Source organism: Dunckerocampus dactyliophorus, chromosome 9 (assembly GCF_027744805.1).
Source record: "Dunckerocampus dactyliophorus isolate RoL2022-P2 chromosome 9, RoL_Ddac_1.1, whole genome shotgun sequence".
Taxonomy (NCBI): Eukaryota; Metazoa; Chordata; class Actinopteri; order Syngnathiformes; family Syngnathidae; genus Dunckerocampus; species Dunckerocampus dactyliophorus.
In genome coordinates this window covers 16,857,014-16,876,093 of record NC_072827.1, presented here as the reverse complement: position 1 = coordinate 16,876,093, position 19,080 = coordinate 16,857,014, and the positions used below count along the sequence as shown (strand labels likewise).

General features: G+C 39.5%; 1 protein-coding gene across 3 annotated transcripts in view; it reads left to right on the top strand.

The window, feature by feature from the left end:
- The window catches only part of adarb1b (adenosine deaminase RNA specific B1b), a 142,941-nt gene that overhangs the window by 99,690 nt on the left and 24,171 nt on the right, over positions 1–19,080 (top strand). For all 3 annotated transcript variants that reach the window (XM_054787924.1, XM_054787923.1, XM_054787922.1), the window contains one exon: positions 15,088–15,162. In XM_054787924.1, coding sequence (XP_054643899.1) covers positions 15,135–15,162 — 28 coding nt within the window. In that variant the 5' untranslated portion in view covers positions 15,088–15,134. The remainder of the gene's footprint in view (positions 1–15,087; positions 15,163–19,080) is intronic.

Genomic DNA, 19,080 nt, shown 5'->3' with positions numbered 1-19,080 from the left:
TAATAGCTTTTCTTTGAATTAAATAAGAGGTGATTCATAGTGTCACTCTTCTATTTGAGCTATTTTTTTAACGCATATTTTTATATTCAACAGTGTTTTAAGTGTTTTTATTGTCTCAGAAGTCTTCTTTAATGAAGTTCATGTACCTAGGTTTACGGTAGTGCTCATTCAGTTTATGAAAGGCCACCTCTTAAATTATGCGGGATGGAAGAAAGTATTATACATGGTGCAGTAGCGCTCGAGGGGCAAATCTTTTCTGGCAGCCTAATTCGCTCGTCATTAGAAGAGCTAAATTGAATAATAGACTGCGAGGTAAGTGCGCTTGTGTTCATGCGTGTGTGTGACAGGGTAGGCGATGGTGGGTGGCAGGACTCTGTGGTCCCTCTACCTTGGTCCATCAGTTTCAATCAGGCAGCAAGACAGGCTTTCCCCTTTTGCCGCGACCCTTCTCCATTAGGGTGCTGGGGCCCGCACATGTAGTCCATTATGGTGTATTACCCGATCAGCACCTGGATTCACCACCTGAGGACGCATGAGAGTAAAAGAGAAATGGGACTGTTCTGATTGTACAAAAAAAAAAAAATGCTCTCATTTCTACTCGTATTCAAATTATTTTTCTTTAATGGAGTAATCAATGTGCTGCCACAGCTTTATTGAGTAGTAATGGGTTTCTAGGAACTTGACAGTGGCACTCAATTATCTAACATCATACATTAACAATCATCCTTCACAGTGATTTCTTTCTTTACTTCTCAGTTTCCACTGGTTTATAATGTTCGCAGTGTATCTGGAGCATCTTGGCCTTCACATCTTACACTGTGTGCACAACTATTAGGCAAGTCAGTACTTTGACCAAGAACTGTAAAAGAACTGTAAAACATCTTTCATAGGGTTGAAATTGCAGAAATTGCCGAGATATTAGGGTGTGACCACAGAAGCATTAAATGTTTTGTTGCAAGTGCACAAATGGTTTGCAAGAAATGCGTCGAGAGAAAAACACGCAAATTAACTGCCAAATATTCTTCAAACGGGAGATTCTTCACCCACGGCCGTCACATCATGTTGCAGCATAATGATGCACGGCCCCATGTTGCAAGGATCTGTACACAATTCCTGAAGATGAAAACATGCATGGCCAGCATACTCACTGGACATGTCCCCTATTGAGCATCTTTGGCATGCTTTGGATTGGCGTATGCAGTATTTGAAGCAAATGGTGGTCACATCTGACTGGTTTTCATTTTAGTGGCGAAGACATGGAACAAAATTAAATTCAGCTCGCTGATTCTTTTGAAGAAATATGCTCAGGAGTAAAATGCATACACAACTTGCTAAATAGATACCAGTTATCCCACACTTTGTGTTATGGTATTGATTTCTACGGCAGCCTGTTTAGACCGCATGCTACTGTATAGCTCCGGTAGGTTCATGATGTCTTCTTCTTACCAGGCTGTTTGCTACCTTGAAATGAACACCAAAGTCCAAATCCACATTCTTTTATTTACAATTTTATTAAATAATTTCAGTATAAAGAACAGCTGTAGGAAATGCGGATGGACATACAATATTTCGGGATAAGGAAAGACTTACATTTTAGAAAGGACATTGGCATGATAACACTCCCCGGTGGGCCTATCAGTCTGTGTTAAGACTGCTGAGAGGGCTGTCTCATAAGCAGCCTCCCCTGCACAGACCATTTCCCTTGGTCATTTGTCTCTGTCCACTTTCTCTCTCGTTCCTCACCTTTTCTTTTTCCCCCGCTTTCATCTCCTTCACCATCACATTCAAGTCTTTATTGTGGACCATTTGGTCTTTTTTTTCTGGAATTTTTGCTGAGCTTATTTTAATTTCTTAATTAATTGTGTTGGTCAAACTCTCAAGGTTTAGGGATTCATGTTTTTTGAGAACAAATGCGCCAGTAGTTGTGTGTTAACACGATGCTCTTTAGAATTCCAAAGAGTTGATTCATGGTTAAACATGGTTGAACTTGAGTAAAACACATGCGGTTGTAATGGTACCTCTTGTTGGCAGCCTTGAAATACAGTGAGCAGATGAAATTATAGGAATGAGAAATGGAAAGAAATCTGTAGTTGGCCCCACCGTCTGCCATAGCACCTTCCCGTCTTCTGGGAAGACCTTTTACAAGATTTTGTAGTATGTCTGGGTGAATTTTGGGTGTAGTTACAGTTACCTTTATATGGGCTTATGGAGAAAAATCACATTGTTTAAGCCGCAAAGCTCATCCATAGGTCAAGCCCTGCACTACAGTAGACACAGCACAATACACGCTATAGTCGTGTTTACAACATTGTCAAGTGTTAGCTATTTTTTGGACTACAAATGTTAGTCTTACTTTTGTTTTTGTTTATTTAAATGAACAAGAATCCTCCTAGGTTTCGTACAGGTTGCTCAAAAATTGAATTTGCCACACAAGAAGGTTTGGTATTATTTCAGGCCATACTACAACAGACAAATGACACAATATTGGTAAATTATATAAATAAAGCAAGCATAGGCTATTGACAAATTTGATAAGCCAACAGTTCTGCTGTTATTTGTGTTTTCAGCTAAAGACTTAGTTGCAGACACTTGTCATGACCATCCATCCATCCATTTTCTTGAGCTTATGGCTCACGGGGAAGCATTCTCAGTATGGCAGGCCAGACTTCCTGCTCCCCGGCCACCTCTTCCAGTTCCAACAAGGGGACAGCAAGGCATTCCCAGGCCAGTTGTGAGACATTATCCCTCCATTGTGTCCTAGGTCTGCCTCAGGGCCTCTTCCCAATTGGGTATGTCCAGAACACTTTACCAGGGAGGTGTCCATGAGGCATCTGGACGAGATGCATGAGCCACTTCACTGGCTCCTCTTGATGTGAAGGATCAGTGGCTCAACTCTAACCTCCTCCTGGATGACCGAGGTCCTCCTCTGATCTCTTAGGGTGATCCCCAGTCATTCTACGGAGGAAACTCATTTCGGCCGCTTGTATCCGTGATCTTACTCTTTCAGTCACTACCCAAAGCTCATGACCATAGGTAAGGGTAGGAATGTAGATCGACCGGTTCATCAAAGGCTTGGCCTTCTGGCTCAGCTCTCTCTCCACTACAGCGGTCCAGCACAGCAACTGCATCTCACGCTCCATCTTTCCCTCCTTTATGAACAAGATCCCGAGATACTTGAACTCCTCCACCTGGGGCTGGACCTGGCTCCCAGTCTGAAGTGTTCAGTTGACCTTTTCCTAGCTAAGAACCATGGCCTCAGATTTGGAGGTGCGGAGTCTCATACCAGAAGCTTCACACTGCAAACTGTCCCAGAAAACGCAGAAGGCCACAGCCTGATGAAACCATCAGGACCATATAATCTGCAAATAGCAGAGATGAGTTCCAAACTGGACACTCAACACATTGGCTCTGCCTAAAGATTCTGTCCATAAAGATTCTGAACATAATTGGTAACAGGGGGCACCCTTGTCGGGTCAGCGTTCAGCGGCAACATGTTCGACTGATTGCCGGCAATGCAAACCATGTTCATGATCTCATTGAGGACCAAATGACACGTAGTAGCATGCCACCAACCTCGTACTTCCATAGGACACCATCTCCATTATCCTTGCAAGGGTGATGAGCTGGTCGGGTGTTCCACGACTAGGACAAAAACCACACTGTACCCCTTATAGCTGAGGTTCGATTAATGGTTGTCATGGCCATATACTGTATACCGCCAGATTTATAATTAACCCCATTGGGTTCACTCTTGTAGTACCTGAAAGACAGTGAAATGCAACATCTGCATTTGGAAACATTTTAATGAGCATGTATAAAAATCCAACAAAAAAGCACCCCATTGTATAATTATGTTTCAGAGCAAGAGAACACAACACAAAGTTAAATTTGTTAATTACAGTTTCCTCTAATAGTGCTTTCATGTGGTGGCCTTGATGCAGACACATCCGGTAAGACAGTGACCTAATCTGTTTGGCCTCCATTATTATTCATCAAGCTTCACATCATTTGCAACTTGCACAACATAAACCAGACCATATGAAGCCATTACAAGCAGATGTTTATCATTGGTTACCTAGGAGGTGGAAACTCTTGATGCCTCATCATTCCCCTCATGCTGTGTTGTTGCAGAGCAAATGCATCCATCTGTTTTTTAAACATAAAACTAACGTCTTCCTACAACCAAATAAAGTAAATACATGAACAGACATCTGGATCTATGCTTTTGGAGCAAAAAGCAAATGTCGTAATATCTTTCGGAAGAATGCCGTTGCTACTTTCTTGGGCAGTTGCTTATAGCTGTCTCGCACACGAAAATACACAGTCTGGCCAAAAAATAAAAAGTCACCAGCTGGATTTAACTACGCACATAGGGTTGGGGATTTGGAAGTTGGTCAGGTCTAGGTTCAGGTCCCCAAAAAATGAGGTCAGCTGACTACCTGAATGTACTGAATGACCAGATTATTGTTATATTATTATAAGATGACATTGCCAGGGTTCACTGGTCTCATATTGTGAAAGAGTGGTCCATGAGACATCATTTTATTTTAATATTTAATAGTTTGTTTTTTTTGGCCAGGCAGTGTATATTGTCTTGTTTTGAAATCAAATAGAAATATCTACACTACTGGACAGAATTTCACATGTGCTCATGCCCTTAATGATTAATTTGAACAGTTTTCCTTTTCCAGGATGGAGTGATAATACAATGATTTTTGAAAACAATAGCAATTTTGAATTTATGTAGGATTTTTTGTAATTTACACAAGGTCAACACAGATTAAAATATATACATACATAGATGCATTGCAAATTCCAAGATCATCATTTCAAACTATTGTACGTATTTGGATGTGTCACCACTTGGAGGTCTGGAAGAAGGCCTATACCTAACAATTTTCCACTGTAGTGAACCTTTGGCACAGGTACAGATATTTCTTAGTTCTTGAACGTTACCATAAAGCAGTGACCCAACACACTTCACTTGATTACCGATACCGATATCAACCAATACAGATATAGGCAACAGCTTGTGCAAATTAAGACAAATAATGCAATATGCAATTCAACTTATAGGAAAAGTCTCAAAATTCTGCATGTGACTATGAGTGATTCTTTTTGGGGTGTGATGTTAGATTTAGTAGTATTACTGCCCCCTCGTATAACGCTTTGTCATATTCGACATGGCAGGTTGGGCTTTAGTTTTGGTTGTCCTTAGTTTTCACGTTGTTTCCGGTTTTGTGCTCTAATTTTGGTTTTCTGTTTCCTGTTTTGCACGATGTGCTGGAAAACGCGTGCTGCGGTACCTGTTTCTCATTGCTAATCAGCGCTACTGTTTGGGTGGAGCCACATTATCCGCAAAGAGCTAAACGTAACACTTTTAAAGTTGTTGAAAATTGTACATTTATCGTCTGAAGGCGGAACTTGGAAATTAGAGCTGCAACAATTATTTGATGATTCATCGATTATCTAATTAATCATCAAATATTTTTGTATTCGATTGATCGTTTTTTGATTTGAAAATGCATGTGCAAATCTTATTTCCTTAATCATCCATGAAAGCAGAGCTGTTATCTTTGTGTTTTAGGCAAAACACATCGCACACATCGGCTTTAACTTTGGAACTGATTACTCAATTTGTCAAAACAACAAGCTTCAGATTAATCGACTAAGAAAATAATCATTAGTTTGCAGCCCTGTTGGAAATACTGAGCTTGTTGCAGTGTGGAGCACGGTGCAGTTTGATGAGGTCTCACTCACACACTGATATCATCATCGGCAGAAAAACATACGTATATGATCCGATATCTCATTTTTATGCGAATATCGGCCAACAATATTGGTCGGCCCATCTTATCAGGCATCCCTACTTGAAGATGTATGTTGTTTAATCATTCCACCCTCGGAAAAGAACAGCTCAAATTACTCATTAATGGCTCAGATGAATATGACATTCCTTCCTCTCAGCGTATGTAAACTTCTGACCACAACTGTATGCTGTATGACACTACATGATTTTAGCCTATGCAATTTAATATTGAGCGGTCAATGAAGAAGCGAGGCTACCCCTCGACGGTGACCCCTGGATCACAAGCCATTGCTCTCCACCCCCCTGACTCCCTTTGCTACCCGGGGCAATCACAGCCCCTCACTGATGATTTACGACCACATGTGAGCAGTCCAGGTTCCGTGTGCGCAAATATATAAATGGAAAACATTGAAAAAGTATGAATTTACAGTGAACCACTGAGGTTGAATGCCATCTGTTCCATGATGCTGGTTGACCTCAGATTTGGGCTGAATATTCTGCATAGGAAATAATGTAAGTAGAAAGTTCCAGGATCTCTCTGTCATATCATAAGACTGTTATTAAACGGGTAGCCAGCATTTAAAGTAAACATTCTTGACCGTTATACAAGTGAAAAAAGGAGTGAACCACCATTGACGAGAGGTAGATGTGGATGGGAAAGTGGAGAGCCTGAGAAGTGAGTTGCTTTACATCAAGCCTAATGGCAGCTCAGTATGTTGTTACATTCCATTGTTCTCCTTGTATTATTGTTGCTGATTTGTAGACATTGTACTGAGCAGCCTGGACTTAAAACAATACTAAAAACAACACGTGTTGTCATACTCTCTGATGAGTGATGGACGTGTATTGGGTAGTGTGTGGATAGCGAGAATACTACTTGGATGTTTTTAGACATAAGATGATGATTATACAGTGATGATTTACTTCGTGATTAGCATAAACAACTGTGCACAATGTGAAAGTATGTCTGGAGCAAAGGTGTTCTTTAGTGATCATGTGCAGGCACACCATTATCGCTCACCTGCCCTTTGTCTTGGTCTTTCGCTATCTCCTTGTCATGCTTCAGTGAACCTTGACTTCGCCAGCCTCCTGAAATGCAATCGCCCACAAAACCCATCAAATAAAAATTCATATTGATACTCAGGCTCGGCTTTCTCCACCTTTTCCCTTCTCTCACAATCAGTGGTCCACGATGATAAATGACCAACTGTCAGATATTAAAGTCTGGAACACAGAACAACACATTCCCTCTTTCTTTCCACACGACATCACCCCTGCAGTTCTAACGCATTTTCATATTTTAGAGACTTACTGTATGTGGCCACTGGATTTCCATGGGAAGCACTCGGTAGACTTTGCACAGTGCAAAGCAGCGAATAAACGACCGAGCTAAAATTCATCCCAACAGAGTAGGGTACAGCTATTTTTTTTTAGAGTTGCTAATCTGCATTGGGCAGACAATTCAATTACAATTCACCTGTCATCAATTTGAATACACAACAAATTTCATTGCATATCAGTTTTCTGTATAACTACACACGACTGCTGTTTCAGTAGCTAATACCAACCTCGGAAATTACCTTTTTGTTATGATTAATACAAATGTAAATTCTGAAAACCAGCTGTGATGTAGCAAACACAAAAACAACAGAATATCTACGGAATTACCTAGTTTATGAAGCTAGCTATTGTCTTGGCGTTTTTTACTGGAGTACAGTGGAACCTCAGTTTTTGTCATGAAACCTTCCAAAACCCTCCACCATGATGTCTTATAAATTCTACATTATATGGCCTTGGGCCAAAGTTGCATCTTTTGGTCAGAATTGTCAGTGCAAAATGGTGATCACTACAAATTATCAGCTGAATTTTACACTAAACAAGCCACCCATTGTCAGCCTGTGCGGAAGTTAGGAGCAAGCTGCCCTTAGAGCCTTATTTGGTGTTTTCAACCAAATAGTATTTTGTCTTTTAATATGCTATTAATGTGGTGAGGGTGACAGTAATAGATTCCACAGCTGGACCCCACATTAGGGGGCACTGCAGTGTGAAAAATGGTGGCGGACAAGGAGTACAGGGGGGAATTGAATACTGGTTTACAAAGCCCCAATTGGTCTATAACTCCACGTTAAGTTGATCCATCTGCATTTTAAATTTGTAGCTTCCTTAACAGCCTATGACAGCTGTTTCCAAAGAACCTCTTCAGTGAAGTGAAGTTTCAAAGTCTATGCACCTTCTCCAGTGGCCTTTTCATGAGTGGAACGCCGAAAGAAAAGGCCTAATTGTAGGTCACATAGTTGACTTTGATGTATACACTGCCAGTCAAAAGTTTTTGGATGCTGTCAAAGTTGTTTGTAAACCGAGTACAGTACGGCCTGTAAGTATTTGGCCAGTGACACTTTCTTTTAATGTTTCTGCCTTTACACTATGCACCACCGTACAAATAAAAAATCAATAAATAAATCAACATGTCATTGTGTAGACTGAGCATTAATTAAAGAGCTCTGACAAAAATATGTGATGGCATCATCTTAATTAATCTTAACATCTTAACATCTTAATAAAAAACACTCATTATTCACACTCCTACCGTCAGGCAGACGCTACAGGAGTTTGAAGTCCAGGACCACAAGGCTGGCAAACAGCTTTTACCCACAGGCCATCAGGCTCCTCAACGAAGCACTCGCACACGCCGCACGCAACACACGCACACACTCATAGCACTCTATTTATTTATTTATTTATTTATTTGTATTATTTACTTGTATTAATGTCTCTTCTGTTGTTGTTGCTTAATTTATTGGTATATATGTTTATGTGTTTATGTTTCTTATGTTCTTATTCTTTCATTTGTTTTCTTTCTTTTCTTGGGAGAATGAACAGAATAAGATTTTCATTGCATGGTATAACTGCTGTTTTACTATGCACATGACAATAAAACTCTCTTGAATCTTGAATCTTAATTAACTACAGGGAAATCTAAGACTTGAAACACATTGAAGTCAACAACACTTCAAGTATGCCAAATTCAGCAATATTTCATTTACTGATCACCACCAATAAGCTATTGTTAATTTTGCATACAGAATTTATGTATACATTTTGTGATTCAGTTAAAATTGTTACCGGAGTACAGTCGCCTCTTGTTTATCGCTGTTAATTGGTTTCAGACCTGACCGCGATGAGTGAATTTCCGCGAAGTAGGATTCAATATTAATAAACAGAATATTATTGTAGTTACTATTAGATCCCCATAGACATGACATAACACCCTATATTGACCTTTATTCTCCTATTATTCTTTGTTTACACCACATTGCGCAACACGCAGGCTACGGAATCACTGCAAGGACATGAGACGGCCGCTGCTTATAGCATATTGCATGCTAGTAAGCTAACTAGTTAGCCTCCGGTTTATTTTCATACTACATAAGGCTTGTCTTTCAGTATTTTTTGACTAATAAAAGGCCATAGTCAACCACTTTGCTTTCTTTTCACACAGGAAGTGAACAAAATGCAAATGACAAAGTGTAGGCAAAGTAAATATGAGTGTGAACGTGTAAAAGATATGGCGTGAATGGATTGTCATAAATAGAAATGGAGAAGGGGTTGGCTTAAATACGCACTCCTTTTCAGACATGTTGAATTAGATCTTTACCTCGGAAGTAGAAAGAGAAATACATTTTTGCATTTATGTTTTCACCATATATGCACGTCTTTTTGTTATATTTTTACAAGGTCTAAATTCACTTTGACAGCAATTGTGATATCCATCTGTGGCTTCGATTGGCAGTTATTTTTGAACCACTTGGAACCTTGCAGCGCGCCAAGGGCAGACCTTTTCAACGTCTTCTGTTTTTCAAGAGATAATGATATTCTTTTACTTGGAATAGGATTTTCGGTCTGTCTCATTTTCTCGCTTTTTTCCCTCACCTTCACCTTTCCATCGCTCTCAATACCTCAGTCCTTAACCCACCTTACCGCGTCTCGCCAGTCGGCCTCCGCTGGTGTTCCCTCCATGGTGGCGTCGCTCTATCGTGCCTTCACAGTGTGAGCGAGGGATGAGAGACAAATCAAAAACCACTGCATTTCCCCACAGTCCCTCTGACTGTGCCAGATTAAATTAGAGCTTTTTCATTTTCTTTCTCATCTTTCTCTTTTCCCTACCTCCTGTGGCTCAACTCAGAATTACCTGGAACCAAACTGTCTAGCAACCTGATGATGCAGTATCGTAAGTGCATTTAGAGTGATATTCTGCAGCTGTCAACATTGAATCGGTTAGCTCTTCTCGTTTTCTGTTATTTATGAAAGCGTTAACGGATCGGATTTCATATTCTATCTAATCTCGCCTTTAAAAATTGGTTAAATGTAATATACATGTAAATAAATCCTATGTGTTTCTTCATAATCTGCTTTAGGTCTTACTGTCATAGAGAGAAATAAAATTTAATTTTACTATGGAGCGAAACACACTATTTTATGTAAGCGCTACAATTTGTGACTCGCGTGTTGTTTTTTTGTTTGTTGTTTTTTGTTTTTCAAACGTAACCCCGACTGTTTGGAACGTACAATTGATGGCTTAGCTTCTTTAGTTTCCAGCCATGTGTTTGTCCATGTTTATGACAGTTAGTTTGCTAATAATAATGATTTGATGCGCTGCGAAGATGGTCTGATGTCTAAGTCTCCCAGCATGACAATGACCTAAAAGATACAACCAAGACAACAAAGGAGTGGCACATTGGGATGCTGGAGTGACCAAGCCAATCTTTGGACCTTAATCCCATAGAAAGAGGAGCTGAAATTTTCAGTTGCCAAGCAACAGCGTCATAACCTTTAGGATTTGGACAGTAACTGTAAAGAGGATTGGACCAAAATCCCTCCTGAGATGTGTTTAATCTTGTTGACCAATTGCAAGAAATGGCTGACTGTTTTTGCACTAAGTACACTGGAACCCAGGTTGGCGTCATTAATATGTTCCAGAAGGTCCGACTCTAACCGAAACGGACGCTAACTGAATCAATTTTTAACATACAAAATAATGTAAATACAATTCATCCATTTCAGGAAGCCCAAAATGTCAAAACAAAACACGTCTTTATAGAATACGAAATACAAAACCTATATAAATACATATAAATGATGCATGAAAGGGGTAAATGAACATGGACTGTTCCCAAAGGCACAATGTGGCAGCGAGAACTCTATCTCTAAAACACCACCTGTCATGTGTTATTTCTTCAATTCAGTAGTGAGTACGTTTACATGCAGTCAAATAACCCTATCATAACCAGAATATTAGCAATAACCCGGTTGCGCACGGCCATGTAAACACCAATAACCCGAATATTACCCCCCAAGACCTGAAGATCTACCTTCTATTATAAGCATAGAGAACATACTGTATTTATTTATAAATATGAGTATTTATGTACATTGTACATCTATGTCAGGGGCGCACACACACGCATGTCTTGCTTGTTTACAACATGTGTCTACAGCACATCACACGTGAGGAAAAGGAGCGCCCGATGTGCTCACGCTAACCCACCTACAGCACATCTCGCCTCATTGGAGCGTTATTTTTAATTTTTGGTATCGACACTATTTTTTAATGTTGTCTGATTTATCTGCGATTTAAAAAAAATTTAAAAAACACACAAAATAAATGTATTTAAAATACACATTACCAGCGTATTGACTTCTCAAGACACACACGCAAATTCAAATAATGAATCCTTTGTGAGATGCTCTCTCAAATGATTGCACCTGATTCTACACATTTATCACAAGGCAGCTTCATCCGAAAATTAAAACTGACAGGCACGTTTGCATTGCATGCTGATGAAACTACCTATGCAGCAGAGTGTGGACGAGGAAGGTGACATAAAAGGACGATCTAATGTCTGAAACTGATATGTACTATATTGGACCGAAGTTATGTATCTAGTGTTCAGCTACACACTTGTACAGGCATGTACAGTGGTGCCTTGGTTAACGTCATTGATTTGTTCTAGAAGGTTCAACTCAAACCAAAACGGACTCTAACCAAAGCAAATGTGCCCATAGAAAATAATTTTAATCCAATTAATCCTTTCCAGACACCCAAAAATCTTAACACAAAATATTTTATATACAATTAGTGTAGTTTTACATGCAGAAAGTGATGCAAAAATAATTACAAGTGACAAATGAATGGAAAACTGAACATTTAACATCACGTTTACCTAGTTTTGTTGGGGAAAAAAAACACAAAATCATCACTTACCAAAATGTAAGTAACATTTAGAATTTGAAAGTGAATGGTCAACATGTCTTGATTGAATTAACATTTGAGAAATGTGGAAGTAATAAGAATTGTGGGAATTTTGGAAACAGAAAATTGTGAAGCTAGGGAAGTGATGGGACTGTTTGGAATGTGAAAAACAATGGAATGGCAAAAATGGTCACAGTTAGCATGCTTGCACCTCAAACTACTGAATGCCATAAGTCAATTCTGTAGAGACTCTATATCATTTAGGCATATAATATTTCTGTTGCGCAAAATGGCTTTAATGCTAACATACTAACAAACATGCTAGCACCTAGCAAGATGTAAGTATCATAAAGTGTTGAGGCGGTTATTTTACCACATGCTTTGTTGTTATACTGTGTACCATTGCAAATGAACAGTTAACATGCTAATTCCTAGGGATGAGCCGGATACTCGTTTTAGAGGGGAATCCCTAACGGATTATGCATTTTTGCCGAGTACGAGCATGAAACGAGTACAGCTCGTCATTATCCGTAATCGTGAAGAAGGAAAATCCTCATTGGGTAACTACTTATAAATTCACTCTTCACGCTTTGTGATTGGCCAGTCACACACAGCGACCGCCCCTCCCTAGACAGACTCGCTACAGCCAGAGAGAGGAGCCGTGCCTCTCACTCTTTCACACACAGACACAATACAGACAGCGACTCTCTGATTGCTTGGCTCAACTCCAGCTCACATTCTCTATTTCACTCTATTTTGGTTTGTATGATATCTAAAGTTACTAAACTTGTTCCGTTACGTACGCGTTGCATTTGAAAAACCAGAGCTGTAAACGAATTTTTGTCACTGAAAATTGGGAAATTTTGGAATGTAAAAAATGCAACCCCGGGAGTCCTGAATGAGCTTGACATTTGAATGGCTTAAATCGTTTAAACTGCAGACGCTGAAAAGCTGTTTAAAAAAAAAAGAAAAACTTCCAAAATGATAGTAGTATATACAGCTAGTCTCGCCGTGTTGCTATGCGGAGTAGCTGGGGCAGTGCAAGGGTTAGGGACACCTGGCTACTGCTCAAATTAATCTTATGTCCCGCTCTGCTGGACCTTCTCCCTCCCATCTTTCCCCTCAACCCACCTTTTCATTTTCAATTATAGCGTGGAATGTGAATCTTTAATAGGGTGATAATTGTGCTAGCATATTTACTGTCACCCACCATTAGCCTAGATTAATTAGTCCATTTAGTTTAGCTTGGGAAAGTGGGTGAGGGATGGGCAATGAGTGCACTGATGGAAGGCGAAAAGAAAGTGAGTAGAATCAGCACAATCTGTTCCATATCATAATGTCATCTTTCTCACTCTTAGCGCTGTTCTTCTCGGTCTTTTCCTTTTTCTGCTGTCTTAACTTTCTGTTGCTGACTTTTGCTCTTCATCTGTTCCATCAGTCGGTACTCAGCAGTATTCTTTGTCTAAACCTTTCAAGTTGTTCAGCTAGAAGTTGGGGAATTCCTGCTGTCATAAACCTTCTCATACGGGATCTTTAGACTCTCTAATTAGCATCGTAGTCTATGCTACTTTTTCAGACAATAAAAAGTAGCTTCAGACGGCTATGAAGTGGTGATGAGTTCTTGAAAGGTTCAACTCGGGGAAGAAGGAAGTCAGGAAAGTCCTGCTCCCTGCAGTATTTCACCACCCTTTGACTTTGTTGTAGCTCGTTATTTTCCAATCCTGTACAGCTTATGATACCACGTAACAAAGTTAAAAGCTAACTAGCAAACACATCTGCTTTCTTTACGCTCAGGGTCCTCAATATTGTGGCTGTCTACAACAATGTCTTAAAGCCACTTAAACAACAATGAATATGTTGTTGTTTAAGTGGCTTTTAGTGGCTGTTTGTATTTGGTCGTATAGTTCTACACTACTGCAGAAGTGTTGGCACCACTATTGTATTTGATCTCACAAGAGTGTGCCAGTACAGTAATCTCTCGCCACTTCTTCTTCGAATTTCGGGTTTTTTCAAAATATATTAATTAATAAATCATGTCGTTTCGTGGTTGAATACGGCCTATGGTTAGTAAAAAAAAAAAAAAAGCATATTTACGCATATTTTAGGGTTGTTTTTCCTAAATTAAGCATCTTCAAGCATCGAAATGGTTAAAGGAACTAAAATACAAATATACACTAAGGCTATCAGAAGACTTATTCAAAGATGTTGCGATGAAATGTGGCATTCTACACCGGTTAAAAGGTGTCAGTTGTCAGAAGCGTCATACTTCACAGCGCATATTGACAGCTCGAAACTGCTGTCGTTGTGTTGGCTGTAACTTGTGTATATAATGACCTCCAAGCCATTGAATAATGTGGCCTTTTGTGCGTTCCTAATGGCAACCCAGCAGCTGGCATTGGGTGCTTTGACTTCACTCTTCCACCAGATGTCCCTAATGTTGCTGTTGCTAAAGCGCCAAAGCTCCAAATCTGTTGCAGCACAATTTTAAGGACAGCCTCAAAGCTTCATGAGGCTTCGCCCGCCCATCTCAACAACTAACAAAATGCACCAAATAAAAATGTGCACAAATACAGGAAAATAATGTCAACAAACTGCCATTTGTTCAAAAATCCTTTCTTATCACCCATTCTCATGTCTCTGGCAAAAGTCACGAGTCAATGTACAAGCAAATTGCCATTTACGGTTATGTCGACAACCACTTATGTCAATGTGTCAGCAAGTCCAATGGATGTTGATCTAGCGCCACTGTATTTTCTTTTCATGCTGGCATGAAAAGTAATGTGCAGTGTCAACCTGTCTTGGAAATACATGTATCTCGTCTTCATACCAATGGGTCCCCATCACTGCCTTAATGTCTAGTCAATGTGCATGGACACGCTGTTCCCTCTCCTCGATTGTGCATTATATATTTTGGGTACACCGCAAATCAGCATGGCTGTAGCTACTCAGTGGAAATTGCTACTTTGAATCAGTTTAAGTGAGCGTGTATCAAGTCAAGCTGTCCTCTTGTCTATTCTCTGATTTGCAGGTGCAGTGGCAGTCAGACTGCTCTCTGGTCAGAACAAACCCGTCGCCATGGATATGGATGAAGAGGAGAATATGAGTGAGTCTGCTAAGCTTTTTGTCCTTTGGCCTCTCTCTTTTGTTTGAGTTTTTGCTTGTTTCTGCTTTGAAATATATTGGCTTGCATGTCCTGGTGTTCCCTCATGTTGTTTTGAAGCGTAATCAGTACAAACTAAACTTAATAGTTCCACATTTTTGCTGCTTAAAGCAAATTTAAAAAATTAATCCAACTTTTCAGGTTTTCTGAAAAACTATTATGGTTCGTATGATTGTCCCTTTGTCAAATAATATTATCATCACTTGTCCTTACATGAACTGAATCTTACGCATACACACACGCTCAGATGTTCCTGAAAACTTTAAAGAGAAAAGTTAATCGTTACATCTGAAAGACTTCAGGTCCTATTACAGATCTGTCTTTCTTAAAACTTTCCCCTCGTAAAATCTTCTTTTCCTTAGCTCATTGAACTTTAATTAGACGTTCTGAGCTCAAACTGAGTAAGGGAGACTGAGAAGACCCACAAAAGAATGTACCATCACACATGTTTTCCCATATTTTAAAGAATAATCCCATTAGTGTCAACTTCATGAGAAGCATGTCTAGTTTTGCTTTAAGGGTCAAATGAAAACAGAGTTTCAAGATATAATTTACTCTTTTAAGGTCCAATATTGCATTTCTTTTTAAGAATTTTAATCTAGCCTTGGTAAAATGAGACAGTTTAAAAGTGCTTTTAGTAGCGTTGCTGGGTAAAGCTCCCACGTCTGTAGCTGACTGCCATAGTTGGTAAAACTCCATGCTTTATTTTAAGATGTGTAGCGAAGCCTGCTTTCTTACAACACTTTGCTCTGTGAAGTGCTTGGCATGTACACGGAACGAACTCATCTGGATAGACGTGGAGTCAGAGGCGGTATAATGTCCATGAGGAAGGAGGCTTTTATTTCATGACCCCGAAACTTCAAATGAGGGGGGTGATTTTATTTTATTTTTTCATGTTTGGTGGACACACATTACTGTTAGAATTAGGGATGCTCTGATCAGGGTTTTATGCGTTTCCAATACCAATCATCCATGAGTGAGCTCTACCGATGATACAAATACCGATCACATTCAATTTATAGTATTTATGATGAGCGCTATTGGGCTCCAAGTGAGAGAGCAGTTAGTGGAACCAAGTGTCTTCCACTGCTGAGAAAGACTGATCATCTAGTCTGATGAATGAAATTATTTTCTGGGTTATTTGCTTAGTCTTGTGACTGTCACGCACATACGGGCAAATGTTTACTAAGTTAGCTGCAGTTCGACTGACTGTTGCTGCATGTGAGCCTGAAAAAGTTAAGTGTTTGTTCTTCAAATGCCTTATTAAAGTAATTTAACATGCTGAGCAGTGTGAAGGAAAGGGGAAGGGGGTCACTACCCAAGACATTAGAGCAGGACCTGACAGTGCACACGGGGTTCTCTACAGCCTGCAGGCTGCAGTAGTACAAAAAGCCACAGGTGATAGCTTTTAGTAATTGGCATTGATAAGTATCACATGCTTTTCCACAGAAATCAGACGATACTGATCAGTGGCCGAGCGATTGGAGCATCACTAGTTAGAATATCATTTAAAAAAAGTAAATTTTCACAATAAAGTAGTTTTTAAAGGCAGCGCCATAATATGATCTAAACTCTTCCAAGCCCTAAGTATTAACATTAGGGACATTTCCTTGGTTGACATAGAAATATTTATCTTAAAACCAGTTTACACACAAAGCTAATCTGGCCGATTTTGATACCGATTCTCTCCTTCCAACCAAAGTCAACATAGGCCCCAATTACTGTGTCTGATTTTCCTGACCAATTATCTTGTGGTGCATGTTATGTTATCTTGTAGTGAGAGGTTTTCTCACTATTTTCTCAGAAAACGGTCAGAGACACATCCCTCACATCGACTAAGTCAGTTAAGATTTTTCTTTAAATCTCTGTGCGTTTACGAGGTCGTAATCCTTAAATTCTTTGTAAGCAAACACAAAGTAGTGAAGTACATGATTCTTGATCAATTCAATATTCAATTCACCAGTCGTTACATCCATGCCTACTTAACACTGAGGAAAGCAATTATTACTTTTACAACCTCATTGTGTTTAATCATACAAAATGATGAATGAGCAAGTTCCAGCGACACTAAGGTGACAGAGCCAGGTGTACTAAACATCCCTGTAGTGAATGCTGATTACACAAATTTGAGCATGAGTAATATCAACTGCATGTGCCTACCATATTTTAGTGCATGTACCATGGTTGATGCACTCTAGTTCAGATCTACCCTTAATGTCTCCATCATTCAACCAAAAGCTCATATTCTTCATTAAGTGTTGGTTAAGCCTCAAGAGAAAGCTGTGCAGACTTAATATTTATCAGTGTGAATCCACTTTACTGATTTTATTTGTGTCTGTTTGCATGGCAGTAATTTCATTGTGATTGTTGATTGCAGTGATCGAAAATATATCCATTGTAATATTAATGACTAGTCTTTCATCTCTGTGGAAATACGTTACACACCGATTTAAGACAAAAGTAGACCAATTGAGTCAACTCTGACTTCTTACTGAAATATAGTTTATAGCGTAATTCTTATTAATGTATTCAGTAGTACATGTTGAGCATTGCCCTTGGGACATGCTGTTATTATAACTATTTTTTTGTAAATAATCAAAGCTGAGGTATGTTTCCAGTGCAGATTAGGAGTTGAAGGTTAGATTGTGGTTTTATCCGAACCACCGCGAATACTGCCTTTATCTTTAACTCCTTTTTCTGAATAGCTCCTCTTTTTATCAATTTTATCTGCTTATTGAATACAACCATGACGAATGCATGTGTGCATAATGCATGTTTTCAGAGCTCAGAAACTGATGAATGTGCAGTTTGAATGATGACTGATTTTTTGGAGTAGTTTTTGTTTGGCTTGCCTTGACATGGCGATTATTCTATTCCGATGGTAACGGCATGTCAGTGCAATACTGATCTCTGATTGGGGTCTGGGCGGGGCGGTTGGCGGTTTCAGAGGCGCAGGGTCACAAGAATGGGCCCCTATTTGAAAATCTTCTTGGAATCTCAATTTTCTTCTTCCATCAACGATGACATGTCATTATTGTCAAATTTTCGTGGGGTTGATGTCACATTTTGAACTTGCACTCTTGTCACCAGCCGAGCTTTTCGGATCCAGCAGTAGGTGGAGTCTTCTCCTTCTACCTCTTTTGATGTGTTCTCCCGTTTGCCTGGTCCTCAGCTCTTCCCCTGCACTCCTCCCCTGCACTCCCTCAACCCAACCTACAGCCCCACTCATGCACACTGCGGCCTCTCTTTCTCCTGAGTACCGCAAGGAGTAACCTATCAAGCCTTTGCTGAAGGATGTTATAAATGAAAATTTTTGCCAATATTCCATCCGCTTTGTTTACTGGGTTCGGTGATATGTGTTCCCCAGCATATCTTGCAGGATTAATAGAAACTCAACACTTAAATTCTACCTTGCTTCAGTGTAGGTAACACAGGGACAACATTAATGAAACTAACGGTCCGTGTATGTGTGGAATTGTGTTGTGTGTACAATAATACATTGTGGACAGGATTTGAGGAGCTTTGTTTCACCCTGAAAGCCAGTTCCCAATTTCACCACAACCATAGGGCAGGATTAATGTACAAAAATGAAATAGGCCTAATAATGTTTCAGTTTAAAACATAATTAAAAACTAAATTTGAGATTTGTATTTACTTAGTTCTACATCAAAAACCGGTGAAGATTATTCTCTGATTCTGATCTGAGCTTAAAGACTTGGATCTTTTAGGAATTTTCTGTAAATCTGCCATATACAGGAACACAAATCATTGGTTCAGTTCCAAAGAGTGATAAAGGAATCTATAAATTTTGCATTTACAAGATCCTGCAACGAAGGCGTTGTAAGTTACTCTTTCTGGGCA